Source organism: Neophocaena asiaeorientalis, unplaced genomic scaffold (genome assembly GCF_003031525.2).
Source record: "Neophocaena asiaeorientalis asiaeorientalis breed wild unplaced genomic scaffold, Neophocaena_asiaeorientalis_V1.1 scaffold9, whole genome shotgun sequence".
NCBI lineage: Eukaryota > Metazoa > Chordata > Mammalia > Artiodactyla > Phocoenidae > Neophocaena > Neophocaena asiaeorientalis.
In genome coordinates, this window is record NW_020171825.1 from 2,775,474 (window position 1) to 2,799,798 (window position 24,325).

General features: G+C 39.3%; 1 protein-coding gene across 1 annotated transcript in view; it reads right to left on the bottom strand.

Moving 5' to 3' along the window:
• Window positions 1-1,097: 1,097 nt before the first annotated feature.
• Window positions 1,098-24,325, bottom strand: part of IPO5 (importin 5) — a 33,789-nt gene continuing 10,561 nt past the window's right edge. The window contains exons 8-25 of the mRNA XM_024739974.1: window positions 24,012-24,099; window positions 21,849-21,955; window positions 17,312-17,436; window positions 17,131-17,220; window positions 16,873-17,046; window positions 14,916-15,134; window positions 13,755-13,838; window positions 12,210-12,342; window positions 12,001-12,122; window positions 10,112-10,208; window positions 8,761-8,933; window positions 7,400-7,511; window positions 7,259-7,314; window positions 6,077-6,199; window positions 4,798-5,017; window positions 3,977-4,205; window positions 2,427-2,568; window positions 1,098-1,838 (exon numbers count right to left, since the gene is read on the bottom strand). Coding sequence (XP_024595742.1) covers window positions 1,752-1,838; window positions 2,427-2,568; window positions 3,977-4,205; window positions 4,798-5,017; window positions 6,077-6,199; window positions 7,259-7,314; window positions 7,400-7,511; window positions 8,761-8,933; window positions 10,112-10,208; window positions 12,001-12,122; window positions 12,210-12,342; window positions 13,755-13,838; window positions 14,916-15,134; window positions 16,873-17,046; window positions 17,131-17,220; window positions 17,312-17,436; window positions 21,849-21,955; window positions 24,012-24,099 — 2,381 coding nt within the window. The 3' untranslated portion in view covers window positions 1,098-1,751. The remainder of the gene's footprint in view (window positions 1,839-2,426; window positions 2,569-3,976; window positions 4,206-4,797; window positions 5,018-6,076; window positions 6,200-7,258; window positions 7,315-7,399; window positions 7,512-8,760; window positions 8,934-10,111; window positions 10,209-12,000; window positions 12,123-12,209; window positions 12,343-13,754; window positions 13,839-14,915; window positions 15,135-16,872; window positions 17,047-17,130; window positions 17,221-17,311; window positions 17,437-21,848; window positions 21,956-24,011; window positions 24,100-24,325) is intronic.

The window sequence follows — 24,325 nt, forward strand, 5'->3', positions numbered from 1 at the left end:
AGTACAGAGGGGTTGAACTACCACATTTTTACTCCGACAGGAAGACAGAATATAAAGCTGGTTCAAATTTCCCCACACACGTTGAGCGTCACACAGGTAGGTACCCACTGAAAGCAATGATCTTACTAGAGAAGTCACTCAACATGGTGTTTCTCCTGCGAGATACCAAAGCTTCTGGGCCGGAAACAAAATATATGTGAGGGGTATTTGCCCCCAGCCAAACCATCTTAATATAATTTATTCTACTTTCCATTCCATTTCAGATTTAATTTTTTTTTTTTCTTTGCGGTACGCGGGCCTCTCACTGTTGTGGCCTCTCCCGTTGCGGAGCACAGGCTCCAGACGCACAGGCTCAGAGGCCATGGCTCACGGGCCCAGCCGCTCTGCGGCACGTGGGATCTTCCCGGACCGGGGCACGAACCCGTGTCCCCTGCATCAGCAGGTGGACTCTCAACCACTGCGCCACCAGGGAAGCCCTAGTTTTAATAAAGTAATGCAAATCATTTAAAGAAAAAACCTTTAATTTTAAATTCTGATCTAGGCATAAAATTCATTTTTGTATCACGGTTAAATTCAGTACAAACTATAAAAATGTTAACACTGGAGTTTCAACAGAAATCTAATAAGACCTCTTAGAAAAATTATTTAAAGAAACAACAGCAAGTCATTTACTGCTATGAGGTTAATACATAAAGAAAAACACATTCACACATTTTACTGAATTTATCAGTAAATAATTTTAGCCATAATACTTATCATAAAATTAAAAGTTGCATGTGGCTCCACAGCAATTACAATTTGCAAGAAAAATACTAAGCCAAATCTTTTTTTCTAACAGGAACAATGCTAGCTTTAAAACGACTGAAGTCTGCACACCAATTGTGAACAGAGTGGGTGTATCATAACTTAGTTTAAATTAAAGTGGAAGATGGTAAAAACTAGATGCTTTTAACTTTGAATTGCACGAGGAAAATATCAGGGGGAAACAAAATTCAGAGCCATCCTTATTCCTTTAAAAAATACTAGATTATTCTTATATTAAAAACATTAAATGAATCAAAGCCAGACAGTACTAAATTTTTACACAAACTTCTTTCGTATTTCAACGTTGTTTATTGAGGAGTGAATGAGACTACTGCCAGACATGCCAACGACACTTCACATTCAAGGGCTGGAAGCTGAAAAGCTTTCCAAACTGAGTCACTGCATAAGCCTTTTGGGGAAAAGAATCGAAAGTGACATAAAATAACATCTTCATGCTTGCTGTTTTTGTCTTCAGCTTTTTTTCAATTTTTGGATCTACTAGTTTGCTGGGTAAAAGGCTTCTTTCTACCGTACAGAAAGACTCACACTCCAATTAATAGAATTAACACTAGGTGTACAGCAACTTGTTTTAACACACATCTAATGTTGAGGAACTGATCTTAAAGCTGTTTTGTCTTAAAATGTCCTTATATCTAGTGAGAAAATTTAATTTCCCTTTCACCTTCACATGGGTGGGTTATACCAGTAGAAAAATACTCTTCAGTGCTACTGCAGGGCTCATGGGACTTCCTCAGTGGTGTGGGAGAAATCCACTTAAACACCATCCTGAAACCCAGGGCTTCTCTTCCTGCTGTTGTGGCTTTGCAGAAGAATGGCCTACACACAACTCTACCGTTCTCTTTTGCTCAAAAACAAAACAAAGAAACCTAAACAAAAGGGTAAACGTTTATTTGGAGTTAGTTTTCTGGTGGTGATATTAAGGCCCTTCAGGCAGAGTTCAGGAGCTCCTGTATGGCTGCCTGCTGCTCGGGACTGAGCTGTGCTATGCATTCAGTCCACAGTCCTCCAGAAGTCTAGGGAAAGAACATTGTCACACATTTAGATTCGGCGAAAATGGTCACTGGGAAGTATCTTAATGATCATCATTAGGTAGACTGAAATAATGCCAAAATACCTTCTTTCCAGTAGATTAGCTTGATGAACATCATTGTAAAAGCAAGAAATCTTTTCATTTCTATAAAGTTTATTTCATTTACAGTAAGTTTTCTCATTTTTGCATTGATAAAGCTACACTTTAGGTGACACGTTCAAGTAATCTATACACATGAATTTAGGTAGGAAAAGCCATCGGTAGCTGAGTTTTATTACTATTAAAATCTCATGTTTTTTTCTTCACAGATATGCAAAAAAACTACACAATGAGTATGTGCTAGTCTCAGATTTAAGATACAGGTTTTAGTTTTAATAAATAATGAGAATATATGGGTAAATTATAATAAGTATAATCCATTTGAGGCTTGATGACAAGAGAACATAAAAATGAAATGTCCTTAGCTAGTTGGATTTCTGTTTCCTTCCTCTAATAGAGAAGACTATGAAAAAAAAGCCAAAACCAAGTAATTTTTTAGTTCTTCTTCCCCAGTTCAACCAAACCAGCTTACCTGTACTTGGCGAACTACATTAGCCAGACGCTGGGCACAGGGGTCTCCATGTTTAACGGCCTCATGCATCTCCCCTTCCGCAATTATACTGAATATTTTGGGCAGATTGGTATTGTTAGGGCCAAGAACGATTGGGTGATTACTGAAAAAAGAAAGAGAAGACAACCGCTGTAAATGAAAACTATAATAGGAAATCACTGAAGCACTCATACTTTTCTACACCTTTCCCCCAACACTGAATTTTGTTATTATGTCTTTATACGATGATTATGTACTCACTAAATCAACTGCCTTTTAAATTCAGTAGGAGGAAAACCAGCTAATTTTACTTATTAGCTTTTCAGTTTCTTCCCATGTAAAATATATATATATATGTTAAAAAACCCCAAGATATTACTAAGAACAGTTCCTTAACACAAATTTTATTTAGACACTGCAAAATGGTTTCTAAAATAAACCTGAAGTTCAAAAAGATAATACAGGCATTCTAAATGTAAGGCGGGAAATCAGCTCCAGTCAAGTTTAATGGAAAGAAACCTAACAGTGAATCTAATTAGAATCCCAGCGTTTTTCCTTAAGAAAATTCCAGAGTAGTCATCTCCAAGGGAGGTGATTAAACAGCGTGATGGAGAAGTGGCCACTGCAGAGGCAGGCGCAGGTAGGGTCTCCAGGATGGCTGCTACGTTCCTTAATGATGATGTCCTCCCTGTGAAGACTCCCAGCATTTGTGTGAACGAGAACTTAAACAGGCATGAGGGAATATAGCCATTGGCCTGTTTCTACAAACTCCAGGAGATGAGTGGTTGTAGCCTTTGGATTTATTTATGAACTAAAAGGAGTAATTAATAGTGCCAGAGCCCAGATCCAGTACCTAGGGGAACTTGGACTTAGAAAAACAGACCACCAATGATCACGCCTTTGATTTGATAGCTTCTATAACCTCCAAGGTTGCTGCAATTCTTAGCTATACTCACAGGCATAAAATAATACTATTAATGACAGAGGTCTGGGGCCAAATCCTGACTGCCCGTCTGGTATATTTCCCTTATACCACTGATTTTTTCATCCAAAGAAAAACACTAGTATTTCAGAGGGTCAAAAAATAGTACTAACAATGTTCTTTGATCCCATTCTACTAATGAATGGTATGTCAATTATACCTCAGTGAAGCTAGTGAGTGAATGGATGAATGAACGAGTGGGGTGGGAGACAGAACAGAACCTTCCTTGAACATATTCTTTGATCCCATTCTACTAATGATCCCATTCTACAGTGAAGCTAGTGAGTGAATGGATGAATGAACGAGTGGGGTGGGAGACAGAACAGAACCTTCCTTGAACATCGCATTCTATAATGATCTGTTGAACTGAGTTCCACAAAGAATAACTCAAAATTAGATGTGCTTATAGGGCACTCTTAACTGTGATACGGCTTCTTAACCTGATTTATAAAGACAGCATTATTATAACCTATACACCTGGAAGCTGTGCACAGGAAGCACTGTGTTACGTGAAGGGAAGGAAATAAGGCCTCCCTGTCCCATTTCTTACCTTTCAATCAGGTCGCAAAGATAATTGAAAGTCTGAACAGCTTCTTCTTTATCCTCATGTAGTGGAAGCCAAGACAGCCAATGTGGGAGGACTTCTTCAACGTTCACACAATCAGGCTTGAACTTCATAATTTTCCCTACTGCCGAGATGCAGTTCTCTGTAGCATTGATATTTTCTTTGGTCTTAGAATCAGCAGACTGAATAACTCTTACCAGCAGTGGAAGTGCTTCTAAAATAAGCATTTGAAAAAAAGTCATTTAAAGTCTCACATTTTCATGCAAATGCCCATAAATATTTCTTATCTCTGGTCCAGGTATGAATTACAGTGAGGCAATGTTCAAGTGCAAGAAATGTTTGTTTTTGTGACTACAGAACCAGACACGGGGAAAGGGGGGTTGCCCTGGCGTGCTCAGGAGCACCTGCACCCCACTAAACTGTGGGCCCAGGAGGTTAGCAGCCTCCGGATTCACACTCCTGATCACCTTGGTGTACCGCAGCTTCTGAAAGCCGCCCAGCTATATTCCCGTGCTGAACTTACAGGGACGCCAACATGTTTTAAAAGTATGCCCTCCAAGCCCCAAGTGGACTGTACCCTGGGACTGAGGTGAGGAGGCTGTGGCCCCACTCAGATTTCACTTCCATTTCTACGAGCATGAGGGCGGTAAACTCCTAAGTGCTACAGTAAGGTGTTTGAAAAAGGAAAAGAGAATGAAGCAGTGTATGTTTGCCGGGGCGGGCGGTGTGCGGGGGTGGGGGGAAGCAAGGCAGGGATAACAGGGATGCCTGGGATGAGATGCACATAACGTAACAAACAAAAGTACCTGTACAAAAAGGACGATAGTTGTCTCCGCCGTACTGTGCCATGACTCCCAGGCCATACGCTGCTGCTTGCCTGACTTCTGGGCTGCTGTCACATGTGTATTGGAGCATTGGCCTTATGAAATATTCTGCATATTTAAATGAGGCTGGACTACAGTGTTCTATGACATCATCAAAGATGCACAAGCCCCACTGTCTATCTGGCCACGGTCTATGTAGACACTACAAAAGAGATACTCCTTTAAGCTTTGACTATTCAGATGAATGTGGTGCTGGAGTTCTTACGGCCAGCCACTTTGACAGACATTACTGTGGCAAATGTTGTCTGACATATTGTTTCAACAAACCAGAAGTCACTGTATTAGTTAATAAAAGACATGAACTAATGGAACAACAACAAAAAGAGATCGTAAAGAAACACTTATTCACTACAGGCTGTCATCTTACATGGATATTCCTGATACAGTAATGAAAAAGAACACAGTAACAATCAGTTCTTGTGAATAACAACCCTCAAACTACTACACAGATTTAATAAAGTATAGGTTTAAAAGACTTGGGTGATTTGTTATAGAATTCCACAATCTGACATTACCAAGTACCAGGAAGAACTGACAGCAGCAGCTATGTATATACATTTACTTTACAAAAAAGATAATGGCAATGCTATATTTAAAAAACACAACAATAGTAAAAGCTGCAAAGGTTTAACTTTATAGTACTGATTCAACAGGATGTCATATGGGCCTAAATCATTTAAAAAAAGATACTGCAGTACTAAATATCATAAAACACAAAATTGAAATCCAAAAAACCCCATAAATATCTGATGACTACTTATAATTCATAATACATTTTAAAAATTGAATATATAAGGCTATCATCCAGAATCTATGATTGCTGGTGGTACATAGTAGGGATCAAAACGGAATTTTCTAGTGTCTACGGAAAAACAAAAAAAAAAACCTGCAACCATTTTTTTTCCATTTGTTAATTCAGCAGGGTACAGGTAATCTGAAATAAAAAAAAAATCAGTTCTGTGCCTTCAGACTGTATTATAAATTAGTTGAACTATGGAACACCTAATTAGTAAACTTCAAGCATACACTGAAGGAGAAAATATCCAGGGCAATGCAATAAACTTGGTAAATTAAAGAGGTACAGTGGAAACCATGATTTCTATGATCCATTCTGACTTGAAAGTGTAAGTTTTCAAATGCTGTAAGGAAAGATTTCCAGGTCAACTATCTAAAATAATTGTCAAAAAGAGGTAACACTTACAATTAGGTTGACAATTAACGGAAGCAGCTGTTCAAACCATGGTAACACCTTTTCCTTGTAGCTACTGAATATTGAGTGTAAAATGTCTGACACTTTGGTCAGAATATAAACATCATTATCATCCTAAAAAAAACAAACACATACATACCCATATGTATTTAAAAAGTATCCCTTCTATTATTAACAGTAACATTTATTATACAAAACATAAGAAAAGTACAAAATTAAATTTCTCTTCACTTTCTTAAGGGCATAGCAAGAGTCCAGAGACTGAGGTCACCCCAGTGATGTCTCTTGTCTGGCTATGGAAAGAAAGGAAGGAGTGTGGTAAGTACTGCACTTATTGCAAATACTTTTCTTGGAATATATTCAAAATATACGGTTGAAAAATTAACCCAAATCTCAAAGATCTGAAACAGAAGTGATTTTACTTTACTATTTTTTTTGTTTTCTGCAAGAATGTTTCTGGTTTGGGAGCAGGATGGTGGGGAGATGTGGGGTCAGTTATTTACGTCCCTGGGAACAATGTGTGTGTCAGCGTGTGAGCACCCTGCAGAGGACTGGGATGGCCGGCACATGTCAGCACCGGTCCACCAGATGGCCACATGCCACGTGACAGACCCTAAACACACAGCTGAAATATGTTTGATGGCATCAAGTGGTTTGATAGTGAGAGAACTGACTAACAATGTGAACAATTGTGTCAACCACTGCACTGTGTCAACCACTATTATTTATGGGGAAATTTGCACAATTCTGTGGTCCAGTGGAAAGACAGCTGGCCTTATACAAAGATCCGGCCTTAAGCATGAGATTGTCAACAGTGCGGCTGTAGGCAGTCATTCAACATCTGAGTTTGAGTTCACTCATCTTTAAAATGGTGAAAGCACCACCAAATATAAAAGATTGTTGTGAGAGTGTAGAAGAAAATACGAGGTGAACTCCAAAGTGCTTTCGTATGTGAGGTCATTGCAACAAAATGCACACAAAGCATCCAAAACACTAATCAGCTAATTTCAAATGACTTATTCTCTAAACTAATCAATGAAATACATGTCAGATTTTTCTACTAAAGATTAATAAGAAGTACATCTTATGAGAAGTCAGATGAATCAGAAATTTAAGCATTATCCTCCAGATGCAAATGGTCGTGTAAATTAAGTTCTAAATGGAATAATTTACCTCATCTTGTAGTGATTCTTCCACCTGTTCATCATAGTCTTCATCTTGTCTTTTAACTAAAACACACCCAAATAAATGTCTTTAAATGGTCGCCAAAATGGTCAAGGATCACATTCAAAAATAAAAGCATGGAAAACTTACCTTGCCGCAATTCTTGATTTTTAAAATGTTCTTCAAGTTTAGCTTTCAATATACCTCCCAACTCTTCAAAGTGTTCATTATTAAGGCATCCATCTCCCATGACTTCAATGCACTAAAACGAGGTTGAGGAAAGAAAGCAACTCATAAGATTTAAGTGTTTTTGGAGTCAAAAATTAAACTCCATTAAGAACCAGAGGCAGGGACTTCCCTGGTGGCACAGTGGTTAAGAATCCACCTGCCAATACAGGTGACCAGGTTCAAGCCCTGGTCCGGGAAGATCCCACAAGCTGCGGAACAACTAAGCCCGTGTGCCACAACTACTGAGCCTGCGCTCTAGAGCCCGCGAGCCATAGCTACTGAAGCCCGTGTGCCTAGAGCACGTGCTCCGCAACAAGAGAAGCCACTGCAATGAGAAGCCCGCGCGCAGCAACAATGACCCAACGCAGCCAAAAAAAAATAAACAAATAAAATAAAAAATAAAAAAATCAGACGGAGGTGTGAGAAAAATTAACGTAACTCAGTACCCTGGAAGACTAATGATTAAATGAGTAAATCCACTTGGTTTGTATTTGCTACGATGCCAGTATTTTAAAGAGAAGAATTTAAAAAATATTTTTCCTTTAAACATGTCCTGAGCACGTCCTAAGTGCCAGGAATTACGGTGGATGCTGCGGATTCAAAGATGGAAAAGACCAGCTTCTAAGGAGCTCAGTTACTACATGCATATCCTGTACAAAGATGGCGCTGGAGAAAGGCTATTATAGGCGGAGGGAACGATACAGGCAAAGACATGGAAGCATGCGGCCTTTGGAGAAATAAAAGAAAATATGAACTTCAGGAGCATAAATGGGGACAAATAAAGAATTTTTAAATCAAACTGTGGAGCAAGCTATGGAGCTGTGAGCAATGGAGATGACCAAGAATATGGGAAGCGGAGTGACTCAAAGAGCAAGTTAATGCTTGAGGAAAGGCGAATGAACTATGAGCGAAAGAAGGAATGGCTTCTGGAATAGACCAAGTGAGGCTCTTTCAACAGCAAAAAGAAGAGATATGGCAAAAAACAGAAGGGAATTTAGGGGAGAGAGAACAGGACAGAAACTAGACATGACTTGGATGATGACAGCCAAGTTTCTGTAGTTGGATCACCAGGTAATGATGATGGAAACTAATGAAGACCAGAATACAAGAAGAGCTACTCTTGAAAAGAAAGAAAAACAAAAAGAGTGAAAGCACCAAAATATTAAACATTTCTGATAGAAAAATTTCTGTTACAGCATAAAAATAAATCCCCCCATTTATTTAGCAAGACTAATAAATGGACACACAATCTCACACATATTTTTGAAGAGAAAAATATTTACCTTTGCAAAAGAGTGCATTATTTCTGAGAGGACATCTGAATCTGGTTCTGTGCCAATGGCCTTGATTAGAGCATCACACATAAAATGCCACATCTGTGTGAGATACTCAGGACCACGAACTCTTGCACATTCCAGGAGAAGAGGCATGGATTCTGCTGCTGCCACTCGAACACGTTTTATTGTTAAGGAAATGGACTCACCATCCTTAGATTACATTTAGTGTAATCACTATCCTCAAGATTGTGGAGTGCTAGGCAACTTCTGTTTATCTAAGACTGCTCTCCAAGAGCTTGCGTTAAATATAACGTGCGTATAAAAACAGAAGTCTCCCTGTCCCCAAGACATATCTCCTGTCTTTTCTGTCACCTACAATATAACAGGAATGAAGGCTCAAACGTAACCCCTAAACATAAAAATGACTGAGGAACGACCTGGGACTCTCGCAGTATGTCTCAGAATGTACCTATCCCCAAATTTGAGGTAATACATGCTTCTAACAAATGCAACTGAAGCAATGACTTTACTAAAGAAAACTACTGAGGATCTCTTCCTGAATCAGCCTCTTCAGTTTTCGATAAAGATGAGTTGCCTCTCCCTATCTAACATCATTTTCTAAAATAAGGTCTTCAGACTTCCTCTTAAAAATAATTCTGGCCTGTCTTCAGACATTATGGGAAGTCTGCTGGGAAAAGCCATCTTCTGTAAAGGATGCCGCTGCAGGATACTGCACGAGGAACTACGACAAAGTGGCTCTGGAGCCAGGCAGTTTTGGGTCCAGGCTCTACCATTCCATTGGGCTGTCATTTCTTTTAACCCATTTACGAAAGTGTGTGTGCGCGCACACGAAATGGCATAAAAACCTACCTATACATATTAATTACAACTACCATTATATTGAGGAGGACAACTGTTTCACACAGATTTACCAAGAGACATTTCTCTCCAGAGGTAGTATCCACATTTGAAATGAGCTATATGGAAAGTTAAGTACTATAAGTTGGTCTCTAACTTGTTAAAAGGTCTTGCTTAACATCACCAAAAGGTATTTGGGAAAAGCAGCAATTATACACAACCATAAACATTTGCTAATAAAATAAAAATCCTTAAAGCTCTTCAGTGCTCCACAGAGAACTGTCAACTAGAGGATAGTTGACATTTTCTTTTTCATGTTTTCGGCACAAGTGAAACAAAGGCACTTGCAAAGAACCAAGTTTATAACCTGAAACCACTGTCAGTGCAAACAGAATACTGGTGATGTACGCTTACTTCGGTTAGCACAAAGTCTAATACTTCAACAGCCTACAATTTAAGTAAATCTAGAAATGTTTTCTGTTCAAAAATTATAGGATATCATCATGGAAGTAAAATTTCAGTAGAGGGACCATGAGTTTCACAACCTGTTCCGTGTACTCCACAAAGCCTTCTTTTAACTCCTTAGCATAGCAAACCTGAAACCAAAGTATTTGAAGAGAAAACAAGATCCATGTTAATTTTGATGTATTAATATATATTAACAAACTGCAAAACCATGAGGACCACAGAATGTTATATATCCTAACTAGAGCTAACTACATTTAGAGCTGCATGCAGGACTGTGAAATTAGTCTTTTAACTAAAGGGAATTGTAAAATGGGAATGGACCATGAAACGACTGTAGTATATATTGTCATTCGAAGGGGGGAATACTTCATATTCTTATTTTGTAGGGGGGAGAATTTAGCAAAAGTTTCAGCACTCTGAAAATACTTCAAACAAAAGATGCCACTCAATTAAGGCAACCTAAAATTTAAAAAAAACCCAAAAAACCTGAAAATGTAATCACAGCACATCACTTCTATAAATCTGCAGCAAACAGGCTTATGCTACTCTGAATTTTAAAAAAATCATTTCAACAGATGAAACAAAAAATTGTTGTCTTAATATAACTGTTTCTTTATTCTCTTTCACTACATGAAAAGAGTTGGTAATTTTGTAGAAGATGTTACATTTATATTTGTTCTCAAGTTCAGCAATACTACAGAAAATCCAAATTGTTTATAAATTATAGGTAATTAAGTACTGGTAAGAATAAGTTCAAGAAATATATGTTTAAATGAATTAGAAAACACAATACTAATACAAAATAAAATTTAAGCCATTAACTTTTTTTTTTTTCTTTAAAGAAGATGTTGTGGGTAGGAGTTTATTAATGAATTAATTTATTTTTGCTGTGGTGTGTCTTCATTTCTGTGCGAGGGCTTTCTCTAGTTGTGGCAAGCGGGGGCCAGTCTTCATTGCGGTGCGCGGGCCTCTCACTGTCGCGGCCTCTCTTGTTGTGGAGCACAGGCTCCAGACGCGCAGGCTCAGTAGTTGTGGCTCATGGGCCTAGTTGCTCCGCGGCATGTGGGATCTTCCCGGACCAGGGCTCGAACCCGTGTCCCCTGCATTAGCAGGCGGATTCTCAACCACTGCGCCACCAGGGAAGCCCGCCATTAACTTTTATTTAGGCTTACTTAACTGCTAGATTTGTAATATACCATAATCTCTTTTTAAAATACTTTTTTACTGAAGTTTAGTTGATTTACAATGTTGTTACCAAAATCTCTTAATTCTATTTGTAAAAAAACAAAAACAAAAAACTCTGTCTACAACACATGCTCATGAAGGTTTAAAAAAGGAAACTCAAAGAGAATATACATAGACCCCATAATACCACAAGAAATAATCACCGTAAACATTTTGATTTTCCTACCATGTCTATTTTTTTAAATACAATGAAATCATACCAACTTTATCTTTAATACTGTGAGCAGATTTCTGTTCATTCAAAAATATTCCTTAGCCACTTACTATACACTAAACACAAAACAGGCAAAAATCCTTCCCCCTCAGGTAGCTTTGTAATGGCTATGTAATACTCCAGGGCACAGTAATTACTCATCATCTTCCTAACAATAGTTATTTGGGCTATTCATTTTTGTTGTTGTTGTTATTAAAAACAGCACTGGTAATGAAAGGTTTTATCCACATTTCTTTAGGATGGAAATCCATAAGTGGAAATGTTGGGTCTAAAGGTTTCTGTATTTATTAAAGAATACATTCCTGGCCCTTCAAAATAACTTCTTCAGCATCCGTGAAAAGCACTCCTATGAAATATATATATATAATACACATAAGTATATATATATTGAACTATATACATACACATTATATGTATTCATTATGAGAAGTTGTAAAACAAAGTTCAGTAAACATAATTACCAGCATCTGACAAGCAGTTGACTTTTCTTCCAGTCCTGCAGTTTTAATACCGAAACTTTGCTGATCTCCAAGGTTCACAAATTCCCAACCATCATCATCACTCATGTTCTCCATGTCTTGGGCTATTAACGAAGAAGCAAGAAAATTCATGTTAAAAATGGTAACAAAGAGAAATTCTACAACTGCCATGTCCGCATGCAGACACCTACTATCTAAAAGGGCCACTTCAGGCTTAATCGAAGCCGTCTTCAGCAGCGGTCCCATGACCACTGGAAGGTACTGCTGAAATTCCTTCCCAAGGATTTTGCACATTCTGGCCCATGCTGAGATCATGTAAGAGATCTGGGGAGAAAAATTTAAAATTAAATTAAAAGTGATTTTTAATAAAAAGTGGATAAATAAGACATAAAGAAAGCCCCTTCCCTGTTTCATGGAAACGATGTTTTTACATTCATGGCTCTTTAAGCAATAAGTGCATATTCTAAGGTCACATACTTAAAATGTTCAGAAACCATGGAAAATCACTGTGAACTTCTACACTAGGATACAGACAATAGCTGAGGCAAAAGAGCCCAGGACCCTGTCTTATTTTTTCCTACTTTCAAGAAACTATGTATTTCAAAATATATAGTTTTCTCTAACAGCATCTGAATCATTTAACAAAGCCCACTTAAACATACCAACCCCTAAGCACGAATTTTCTTGAGGGCAGGAACTTACCTTACTTTGTCTACTGACTAAAGTTCCATTCATTAAACACTAAATACCCCTTTCTCCTAGCTGTTTAAGTTTTCTGTGTAAGGGGTTGTCCACGTTTAAGACACCTCTTCTACTGCTACTGTGTTTACAAAGACTTAATCTACCTACAGAGGATCTGGTTCTAATTCATCCCCATGGCCCCAAAAGTGATTTTTACCCTCCAGCAACCATCTATGTATTTGTCTATTTCACATGCCTGCATGTGCAAACACACTCCCCACTTCTAATTTAAAAAACAAAACAAATTTTTAAGTGTTTGGAAACAGCATTTTTAAGTATGGAAAACAACTGCAGAGTGGCTGTGTAAAGCTACAATTTAAGCCAACAATTACTGCCTGAATGCTCATGGTGCAGTAGGCACTGTGACTGTCACGAAGATTGTGACAGACATTCCTGATGCTCTCACTACAGGGCCCTGAGTGCCCACCACTGAGACTGGTACCAGCCGTGAACTACGCGCAGAAGTTAGCCAGGCTGAGTGGGGAGGGTTCTTTCTAAGCTCAATGAGGGCTTGTTCACAGGCAGAGAAAAGAGCATGACATGCTCTAAAACTGCTGGGTTTCTGTATTTCTTTTGCTTTTGACAGGCAAGGGAAGTCATCTGGCATGCAAAGGGCCAGGAGACATCCACATGGTGATGTCTAGTGAGGGGCTGGACAAATGAACCCTGAATTTGGTGACAGACCTGAAGCCAGAACCATATGAAGGAAAACCGGAGCCGTGCCTATGGATGACGCTGCTCAAGGAGAGTGAAGCGGTAAGAGAGCCTGGCATGACAGAACCCCAACGGAACCAAAAACTAGTCAGAAGAGCAGCAGCCTGGAATGGACCGAGGGAAAAATGGTGTGCCAAGTAGAAGGAAAACCAGTGAAGAATGTCTCTGAAACCACGGGTTGATATTATCACAAGAAACCTATTACTCGATTTCTTTTTTTAATACATTTAACCCTGAGCTATCGACCAAAAGGATGCAAGCGCATGTGAGGGCTGCTTTACCTGAGGGTCATCGTCTTCCATATCACTGAAGTCTGTCTGCGTCTTCAATAATAGCTGCATCACATCTGATGCATCTTGCATGAACTGGAAGGAAATATTTGGGGAAAAAAGACACTAATATTACTCATGTATATCACATCAGAAAGGCACTACTGCCACCCAATTTTTGTTTCTTGTGTAATAATAAAACTTTCCCCCCAAATCTACTACATTTCCCACACGGGTTATAACCCCTCAGATAAAAGTATTATATTGAAAATTTTCCATCTATATTGCAATGGACTGAGTGCTTTTTCTAGAAAAATACGTTTTCCAGTGAAGGTCAAAATGAACTGCAGTATAAAGATAGTTCTAGTGGCATCAAGTTTTGGTCCATGGCTTATGTATTTCCAGCAGTAAAAAGATAATCCAAATCCAGAAAGACAATTTTGGGTTGCTCCACAGAACTATATGATTTTCATTTAACTCTGCGTAATTCTGGCAATCTCCATTGTATAAACTGTTTCAAAAATAGTTTGAAAGCCAAAATGCAGAGAACAGAACATAAAAATGTTTTATTGGTTAGTTTCTCAGTGTCTCCCAGAAAACAGTTTATAAGATAATAATGCTGGTTTTGGAGGAAATCAGACAGAAAGGTTCTATATTGAAAGCTCTGAGAATCAGAACATGAGGGGCTGATGACAGAGGAGCTTCCTCTGAATTAGCTTTGACAGGTCTGAGACGTTAGCTAGGAAGAAAAACACACTGGCCCATCGTCCTTGCTAATTATTTTCTGAAGAACTGCATGCATATAAATTTCTCTTGGGACACTCAATGCTTTTTGGATTAACAGAAAAGCAACTGGAATGTTCCCAAGCACATGTTCAAGTGGGCGAAACTAAACATATGGGTCTTGAATTCCACAAGCCTCCACAGAGACAGACTGTACCCATAAGAGAAGGTTTCAGAGCATAACTGAGTTAAGAAACCTTAATATTAGCAATGAAAAAAATGAAGGAAACAATTTATTTATATATAAAATTAAAGTAATATGAGAGTAAGATGATGGGAAAAGACAAGTATGCAGAAAACCACTTATCAGAAGGAAAAAACCCTCTGGTACCCTCAGTGCCTCCGTAGCCAAATTCAAACAAAAAATTCGACGTACTACAAATCACATACTTTTTCCTTCCCAACAGCCAGACCAATGAGGCTGATGCATTCAATAGTTTTTCCTCTGAGAAGCCTGAGTTCCTTTTGAACTGCATTCTCAACAATGTGCTTCAGCGATGGCATAAATAAGTCATAGTAGGGGACAAATTTTTCTTCTGCAGTATCTGCAACTGATGCGATAGACGTCACAACTTGTTCCAAAACTAACTTGGTGCCTTTCTGAATCAACTAGAAGGAAGACACACAACAACCACACAAATGAGAACATGGAAGAAACACTCCCTGAAAGTTCCCGAGGGCTTTTCTGAAACCGCAAGCTGAGCCCACCCTCCGGCAGCCACACTGGAGACTGTAGGTCTTAAAGCAAGTGTAAGAACGGCGCTGAACTCTTTGTATTTATGTGTGATGTTCTCTCCTTAACACGGTGTTCCTGGACTACTCCAGGTGTTCCTCACGCCGCTCGTCAACCACAGCCGCTCTCGGCAGAGCTCTTTCTCCTTGTACCACAAGCCACAACACACCTTTAAAAGGTCAGCTTACTCCCTTCTTTTGCATCTCAGCATCTGCTCTGTGTTTCATGTCATGACTGGCCTCTGATCCCCCTGGAATGTCCTTCTTCCTCAGCTACTCTCTTTGCACTGCTCTTGCTCACATACTTTAACCTCCTCCCCAGCCCATCTTAGCAACCCCTTCCTTCAGTCTGTATCTCACATATTGGACCCATGAGGGGAGGGAGGATTATACAGAGGCACCCTTCACACTTCAGCCCCTGACCCAAGTCTACTAGTAATGTCACATCTGATCCATCAATTCCTGATTTAACTAACCTAACTGATCTGCCTTCAACTTGTCTACCTCTGCGTGTTTTCAGATACACACATGTTCCTGTATCATGTTCTTAGTTTGCTGTCATTGGACACTGAGCACGCATCCTTTGCTTTAAAGCCCCTTCTTTGCCTTCTGAGACATTATTTCCTCTCTTCCTCCCTGTTCTCCTTTAGACCAGTGCTAGGCACGGTGTGGTTTACCAACTGTTCAGCATGAACTGAAGTGTAGAAACTAAGTATTAATACAGCGAGTTGACAGGAACTTTATGTCTGCTCAATGTAATAGTTAAATGGCTTTTATTCTGCACGTCCTTTTCATTCATTTCACTTTAGAATAGAAATTTATTTTCATTATATTTGACAACAAACAGGACTTCAATCTTTGCCTTTCTTACCTGAATCTTCTCTCTCTTATGATGCTACACTGACAACATTCACTTGTTTTTAGGTTGCCTCTTACTTAAGCTGAAACTATAAACTGTCTTCTATTTGGATGGCCAGGCCTTATTTTAAGAATTCAACATATTTAAAGCAAAAAGGATATTCTTTTTTACATATTCTCTATTTCTCTCACCCAGGTTAGGAGAGTGGTCAACATTTTTTGCTTCTTTCTCTTTCATCTTTTAAAATTCAAAGTGGCAGAGAGAAACAGCTAATGCTTCCTGAGAAGCATCTTTCAGAATCACTTTTCCTTCCAATTTCCACTATTACCATCCAAGCTCGCTGAACAACTATCGTATGATGGTCTTGCCTTAAATCTCCCCCATTTATGTTTATGCCTCATGTTGCTGCTGTGCTACTTTCCTACAATCACGTTTTCATGGTTTCTTGCAGCAATTAATTTATGTAATTCCAAATTTACATAAATAATTTACAGAGTTCAAAAATAACTCTGGCTTGTTTTCCAGGCAATTCACATGTTGCTTTTACCTAACCTTTAGTCCATATCTTTCCCAAGTTTAATACTGAGCGGCCCATTCTCTGGTCAAGCCTGAATTATACTAAGAACAGCCTGGAATGTCTTCCTCCTAACTTTCTATTCTTTATGGCCATTCTGAAAAGTCCCTCTTTCTCCAGGTCTTACCTATCAAATTAAATTAATCTTTATAAATAGGGAGCTTAAAGATCTCGAAACTTACCTCTTGAAGTTTAAGGACCATGATGGAATGCAGATGTTTCACCAAATTATCTAAATATGGAATAAGTAGTGACTTGGGACAGTCTTCGGTGAAGTTAATGAGAGCGGCAGCGGCATGGGCCTGTACACGCTGATTGCCCTGGTCTTCCATGGTCTGCAGCAGAGCTGCAATCACCTGTGAAATGAAGTCACACACACAGACATTTTCAAATGCTATCCCTCTTCTTAGAGTTTGAGTGTCTGCAGACTCATTACTTACCTTCTCATGGAATTTCTTTTGGAAACCAGGTGCAAAATCTGTAGCCATCTGTCCCACGGCATTACAGGCTGCATACCTCACTCTGGGATGCTGGAACAGGTGCCTTTGTATTAGTAAAGGCAATAGGGTCCCATGTGAAACTAAGGCAATAATTATGAATCAAATATTTACTGGTACTTACAGGATCTTGAAGAAAAAGCAAAACAAAATTTACTATCTCATTTAGAATTCCTTCCATTTGCTGGTGGCATCCTTCCCCAATGGCAGATAAGGCCATTAATCCTGCATGCCGATACTTCCAGTCAGCTACAGAACAGAATTACACAGGAAGGAACAGCAATTAGATACTACAAACATGTCATTCTGGTAGTCAGAAGTATAAGGAAGTTCTCCTTATTTGGAAAAGAGTAACAAAATACTTTTATAAATGTTTATTAACCAGAAAAATAGAAAAAGTGCCCGACTGGATTACTTCATTGTCACAGTGGTTATGTCACACAAGCATTTCTACTCTGAAAGTTAAAAGGCAATATGGTGGGTAGAGGGAGGGACAAATTGGGAGATTGGGATTGACACTACTATATATGAAACAGATAACCAATGAGAACGTACTGTATATGTATAGCACAGGGAACTCTGCGCAACACTCTGTAATGACCTATATGGCAAAAGAATCTAAGAAAAAGTAGATATATGTATATGTATAACTGATTCACTTTGCTGTACACCTGAAACTAACACAACATTGTAAATCAGCTATACTCCAATAAAAAAAAAAATGCTCTCACCGTATTATAAAGGGGAGCAAATGTTCAGATCAAAAGAACAAAAACAAAAAACCCAAAACAAAAGCACCCTGGGATCCTCAGTGTAAGAGGATCCTGAGAATGAAAGTTTGAGAACTGCTGGCGTAAGGGTTAACTAAGTTGTAGAAAAATCCTAAATTGGACATTAGACTTAATTTTCCCCTTCCTTTGGGGAGCCCAAAACCCATGTAAAGATGAAGTCTGTTGTAACTCATTCCTCTGAAAAACTGCTAATTTTTTCTGTTAAACATTAAAACTTTATTATTATTATTTATGATAACATTATTATATATATGCTTTAACTGTATTTCAATCACTCAATATACCATTAAGCCAAATTTCTCAACTGAGGAATAATAATCCTAAGAAACCAATATCTGATACTAATCCTTGCATACTGGACACATTATTTTAAAGAGGAGTAAATAGATTTATTGCCATGATCATTTTGCAATGTATACAAATACTGAATCATTATGCTACACATCTGAAACCAATATAATGTTATCAGTTATAACTCAGTTAAAAAACACACAAGGGACTTCCCTGGTGGTGCAGTGGTTAAGACTGCACGCTTCCAATGCAGGGGGTCTGGGTTTGATCCCTAGTCAGGGAACTAGATCTCACGTGCATACTGCAACTAAGAGTTCGCATGCCACAACTAAGGAGCCTGCCAGCCGCGACTAAGGAGCCAGCAAGCCGCAACTAAGACTCAGTGCAAACAAATTAAATTTAAAAAACACACAAAAATAAATAGTAAAGAAAAAACTTTTAATGCACAAATATTGAAATAGAAAGATGTCTGGGGGCTTCCCTGGTGGCGCAGTGGTTGAGAGCCCACCTGCTGATGCAGGGGACACGGGTTCGTGCCCCGGTCCGGGAAGATCCCACATGCCGCGGAGCGGCTGGGCCCGTGAGCCATGGCCGCTGAGCCTGCGCATCCGGAGCCTGTGCTCCGCGACGGGAGAGGCCACGACAGTGAGAGGCCCACATACCGTTAAAAAAAAAAAAAAAAAAAAGAAAGATGTCTGTATTTAGTTCAGACATTTTAAAGTTATGTCTCATATATTCTCAATGTGCAGAGTTCCTAGAAGTATGTTCAGCAAATGTAATGGGATGGTACTGGGATTTGAAAATGGTTTTCCTCCTTTGAATTTTAAGATTAAAAAAAAAATTGGGGCTTCCCTGGTGGCGTAGGGGTTAAGAATCCGCCTGCCAAGACCTAAATGTAAGGCCAGACACCATCAAAATCTTAGAAGAAAACACAGGCAGAACACTCTATGACATAAATCACAGCAAGATCCTTTTTGACCCACCTCCTACAGAAATGGAAATAAAAACAAAAATAAACAAATGGGACCTAATGAAACTTCAAAGCTTTTGCACAGCAGAGGAAACAAAAAAAAAAAAAAAAAAAAGAATCTGCCTGCCAATGCAAGGGACACGGGTTCAAGGCCTGGTCCAGGAAGATCCCACCATGTCATGGAGCAACTAAGCCCGTGTGCCATAACTACTGAGCCTGCGCTCTGGAGCCCATGAGCCACAACTACTGAGCCCGTGCACCTAGAGCCTGTGCTCTGCAACAAGAGAAGCCACCGCAATAAGAAGCCCACATACCGCAACGACAAGTAGCCCCCACTCACCACAACTAGAGAAAGCCTGCGTGCAGCAACGAAGACCCAAATATAAATAAAATAAAGCCAAAAATAAATAAATAAAATAAATAAATAAATTAAAAAAAAATTGGTGTTTACTATTTAAAGAAAAAACAATAAAACTGTTTTTAAAATAAAGTGGGGTATATAGTAAGTTACTGGAAAATATGCATCGTTTTAAAGCCCTTTTCACATGAAGTATTAAATACACCTTTGGATCCTAACTCCAAACGTGGGTGTAGGGCAAGCATCACTTTCTTATTTTTTAAAATTTTTTAACAGACAAGGAAGGAAAGAAAGGTCCAGACTTGCTCAAAGCCATACATTTAACAGTAACAAATCTTTATTAAGAGTTCATTGCCAGGGCTTCCCTGGTGGCGCAGTGGTTGAGAGTCTGCCTGCCGATGCAGGGGACGCAGGTTTGTGCCCTGGTCCGGGAAGGTCCCACATGCCGCGTAGCGGCTGGGCCCATGAGCCATGGCTGCTGAGCCTGCGCGTCCGGAGCCTGTGCTCCTCAGTGGGAGAGGTCACAACAGTGAGAGGCCCGCATACCGCAAAAAAAAAAAAGAGTTCATTGCCATACATGGGAAGGCTTCTGCAGCCAGCTAGTTATGCTGTAGCAGGCACTTAAATTCTTTAACTACAAATCACAAGCAGTTCCACAACATATTTGAAGAATGGCATTAAGTAGCGGTGGAACACTGATAGCTGGGTGACCGTGTGTAACCTTTCATGTCTCTGGGCTTTACTTTCTTCATCTTAAAAATGGAAAAGCTAGATTCTGTCTAGTAGCTTTAATAGGTTGAGCAACCTGTGATGTTGACTGTCTCTATCCGTTTGGGGAAAAACCCCTCAAAATTTAGGGAGTAAAAAAAGGAAAAACTATTACTCAAGACCCAGATGTAAAATCACATCATTAAAAAGGGATAACGGGGGGGCTTCCCTGGTGTCACAGTGGTTGAGAGTGGTTGAGAGTCCGCCTGCCGATGCAGGGGACACGGGTTCGTGCCCCGGTGCGGGAGGATCCCACATGCCGCGGAGCGGCTGGGCCCGTGAGCCATGGCCGCTGAGCCTGCGCGTCCGGAGCCTGTGCTCCGCAACGGGAGAGGCCACAACAGTGAGAGGCCCGCGTACCGCAAAACAACAACAAGAACAAGAACAACAACAAAAGGGTAACGGGAGAGGACCATGCCTTCTTAGGATAAGTAAGAATCTTACAGGATAAGGAGGACCTAGGTAAAGGCTAAGGGCTGGAGTTCTCAAAAATTCACTTTCATGAGAAGCTGGTATTCTGACTCCATTTCACTACTTTAAGATCCCAAATCAACGGTTTGACCCTCAAGTCTGTCTCTTGTAATACATGTTACAGATACACATGTTCATACATGTGAGCCAGGATCTCTGTAGAAGAGTGTATGCAGTAGCATTATTTGTTATCAACAGAACTATTACAGTTTAATGGGGAACTGTGGAATGCTACGTGGCTGTTAAACGAAAGGGAAGCCATCATGTGGTGATAGGACACACTGGGGAGCGGAAGCGTGGGATCTGTATGCTGTATTCATGTTAAACACAACAGTGCATGTGCATAAATGAGGTCAGAGACTCAAGTCTCAGAGGCCTGTTAACAGTGGCCACCCCGAATCTAAGTTAAGGGACGTTCGGTTGTATCTGAATTTTAAAAAAACATCAAGCACATTAACTTTGTAATTAAAAGGACAAAAACAACAACTTTTGTTACTGACACAAATTACAGGTACAAGGCTAACAAATGACCAAATATTTGCTAGGAATATAAAAGGAGAAATACAGAAGTAGCTTCTCCTCTAGAAGTAGGTATTTTTTAAAAAAATAAAAGATATTAGACAAAGGAAGACTGTGAATCAAATACATGCATACTTCATAAACATTCAAATAATGGTGTTTTATTTAAATTCAAATTTAGGTATTTCTGGCTAGGGAGTAAATCTGTCCATTTTCCTTAGAATTTTTAATTTTTTCCCATATACTGTAGCCCATTCTGGGGAAGGAGAATTGAATAATATTTGCAGTATTGAGGAAAAAGTATTCTTTACTGTTAAGACTGAGTGGTTCTAAAGATGACTGAATAGGATTTTATCACTATGAGAATTAGGTTAAACATAGAATATAAAAAGGCAAAGACTGACTTTTAGACACAGTCTAAGCATCTGTTGGAGTTTAAGATTTGGAAAGCCACACTCCACTATCCTAGCACTTGAAGGAGATAACAGCTTACGATTCTGAAGCATCTGCATAATATGTTCCTTGATCATCGGCAGGACGAGCTTTCCACCAAGTCCACAAGCCATTCGGTCTAAAGCACTCTCACCAGCGACCGCATTGCTACACACAAACAGAATGATATAATCGTGACATAAGCAAAGCACACAAGAATAGGACACTGCACGGACATATTTCTAAACATGTTATTAAACTGAGACTGAAGAAGAATTCATTCAAGTGGTCTTTCTAATATATGTAGTGAAGCTGTGGGTTAAAAAGCCCTAGAGTTTAAAAAAGAGGGGGGATAAAATTTTTATCATGCCTTATTGTGGTTTAAAAGTCTTATGTCTGGGGCTTCCCTGGTGGCGCAGTGGTTGAGAGTCCGCCTGCTGATGCAGGGGACACGGGTTTGTGCCCCGGTCTGGGAAGATCCCACATGCCGTGGAGCGGCTGGGCCCGTGAGTCATGGCCGCTGGGTCTGCGCGTCCGGAGCCTGTGCTCCGCAACGGGAGAGGCCACAACAGTGAGAGGCCCGCGTACCGCAAAAAAAAAAAAAAAAAAAGTCTTATGTCTGAATCTGATCTTTCAAGCCTTTTCCTACTCTCCCCCCACACACCACTCACTGGTTAAAACTTAGCTTCTGACACTTTCAAGACTCAGAGGGGTAAGCAGAGTGTTTAGAAGAGCCTTGCGTATATCATTTCCTGGAAATATATTCTTCAAACTTATCAGTGGGGAGAACACAGAAAACTGAAAAAGGTACTGAGCCTGTGAGTTTTTCCTCACTGTGAGCTGATTCATCTTTAAGGGGTGCAATTTGCACTGCAAAAAACTACGCATTGGTGAAAGTCAATTCTAGTTTTTTTGCCTGAAAACTGAAGAAAAATGTGGGCATAAAAGCCTTTGCACGTTTATTCTGTTTTAGAACTGCAAGATAAGCAGTGGGTTTGTCATGTGCATAATCTTTAACTGCTCTGTGTGAAGGCCAGACCAGAAAGATGAACTATGACCTTCAGAACAGGTTCTTAGACTTCAACTGACCTTCAAAATATATTTACGCCTTATTTACTCACAGATAAAATCTTATTCACCCAGTCCAGAAAAAAAATAGCACCATATAAATGTTAAGTGCCTTTTACAGGGCAAATTAAGCCAGGTAGCAGCACATAACAGTAACTGAACCAGGGAAAGAAAACCTGATTGGAGCCCAGTCTTCTCTTCAGCCCTATTTGATGATTTCCAGTCAAGCATTATTTTCATACTTCTAAAGAGTATTTAGGCCAAAAGTCAGTCATTTTAAATAATAGGATTAAGTTTCAAAAAGACACCATATATTCTGTAAATCGAATGTCTAATTCTATCTAATATCTGTTATAGTAGCTTACACCAACTACCAGTCTTCTGGGGAAATTATTTCAGTTCTTTTTAAGAAAAGGAGGTAAGGCAGTATGATTCACTGGGAAGAGTGAGGGAAGTGGTATTAAGTCTAGTCTACGGAGTGGCTAGACAACCCTGGACAAATCACTGAATTCTCCCTCTTCATTTCTGCATCTATAATATGATACTATACCCTTTAGGACCACTGAAAGAATCAAATTAAAATAGCTGCTCTGAAGTGCTATGTTTCATATATGTAAGGAGCCATTATCACTACTTCACAGTGAATATAAATTCTGATCGACTTTTCCACAGGAATCTGTATTCATGGGTACCTACTAAGTTGAAACAAGTAAAATAGTCATTTGAGTGTTACTGTCACCCAGTGTATGAATCTCACCATCATTGCCTCCTCTCTATCCTAAACATAAATTGCATTATTTGGGGAAAACACTATTCTAAGTTAAGGCCTATGCATATAAAGGCATTTATCACAATAAAGCTCCTTTATATATATTTTAGAAGATACTATTAAAAAATTCTTGAAGAAAATTTAGAGTAAAACAGGGTAATAAAGATAGCTACCTTATTAAAGATAAGTATTTACAAAATTTGGTACAGAAAAACACACAACGGAGAAAGCCTAAACGTCCGACATTCCAAACTTAAACGTTTAACTTTGGATTTACGGAATACAGTGTGGGGAAGAGACAGGCCTTGTAACCCTAAGCCCTCAGTGCCACCCGACCTTGCTCTATCCGGTCAAGGAACCTTCACGGTTTCTAGTCTGTGTGACTACCTGTCAAAATCATCATCTTCTAGTTCGTCCGCATTTGCCCAGTCCTCATCCTCTTCAAGGTCCACCATCATGGCTAACATCTGAGGAACTAAAGAAAATAATTATTTCATACCCGAAGACTGTCTCTTTAATTTTGTCAATATCACCATGTACTAACAACTTTAAGAAGTAAAAAACAAAGGATCTGCTTTGCTTCTAAGAGTAAAACAAAAAAATTATTTGCCTGCTCTCCCCAAATCTGGTTTGTTACATTTTTACCTTTTTTATCACACTGGCTTTAGATCTTATTCTTTTTAAGTAGTAACATTAAGGAT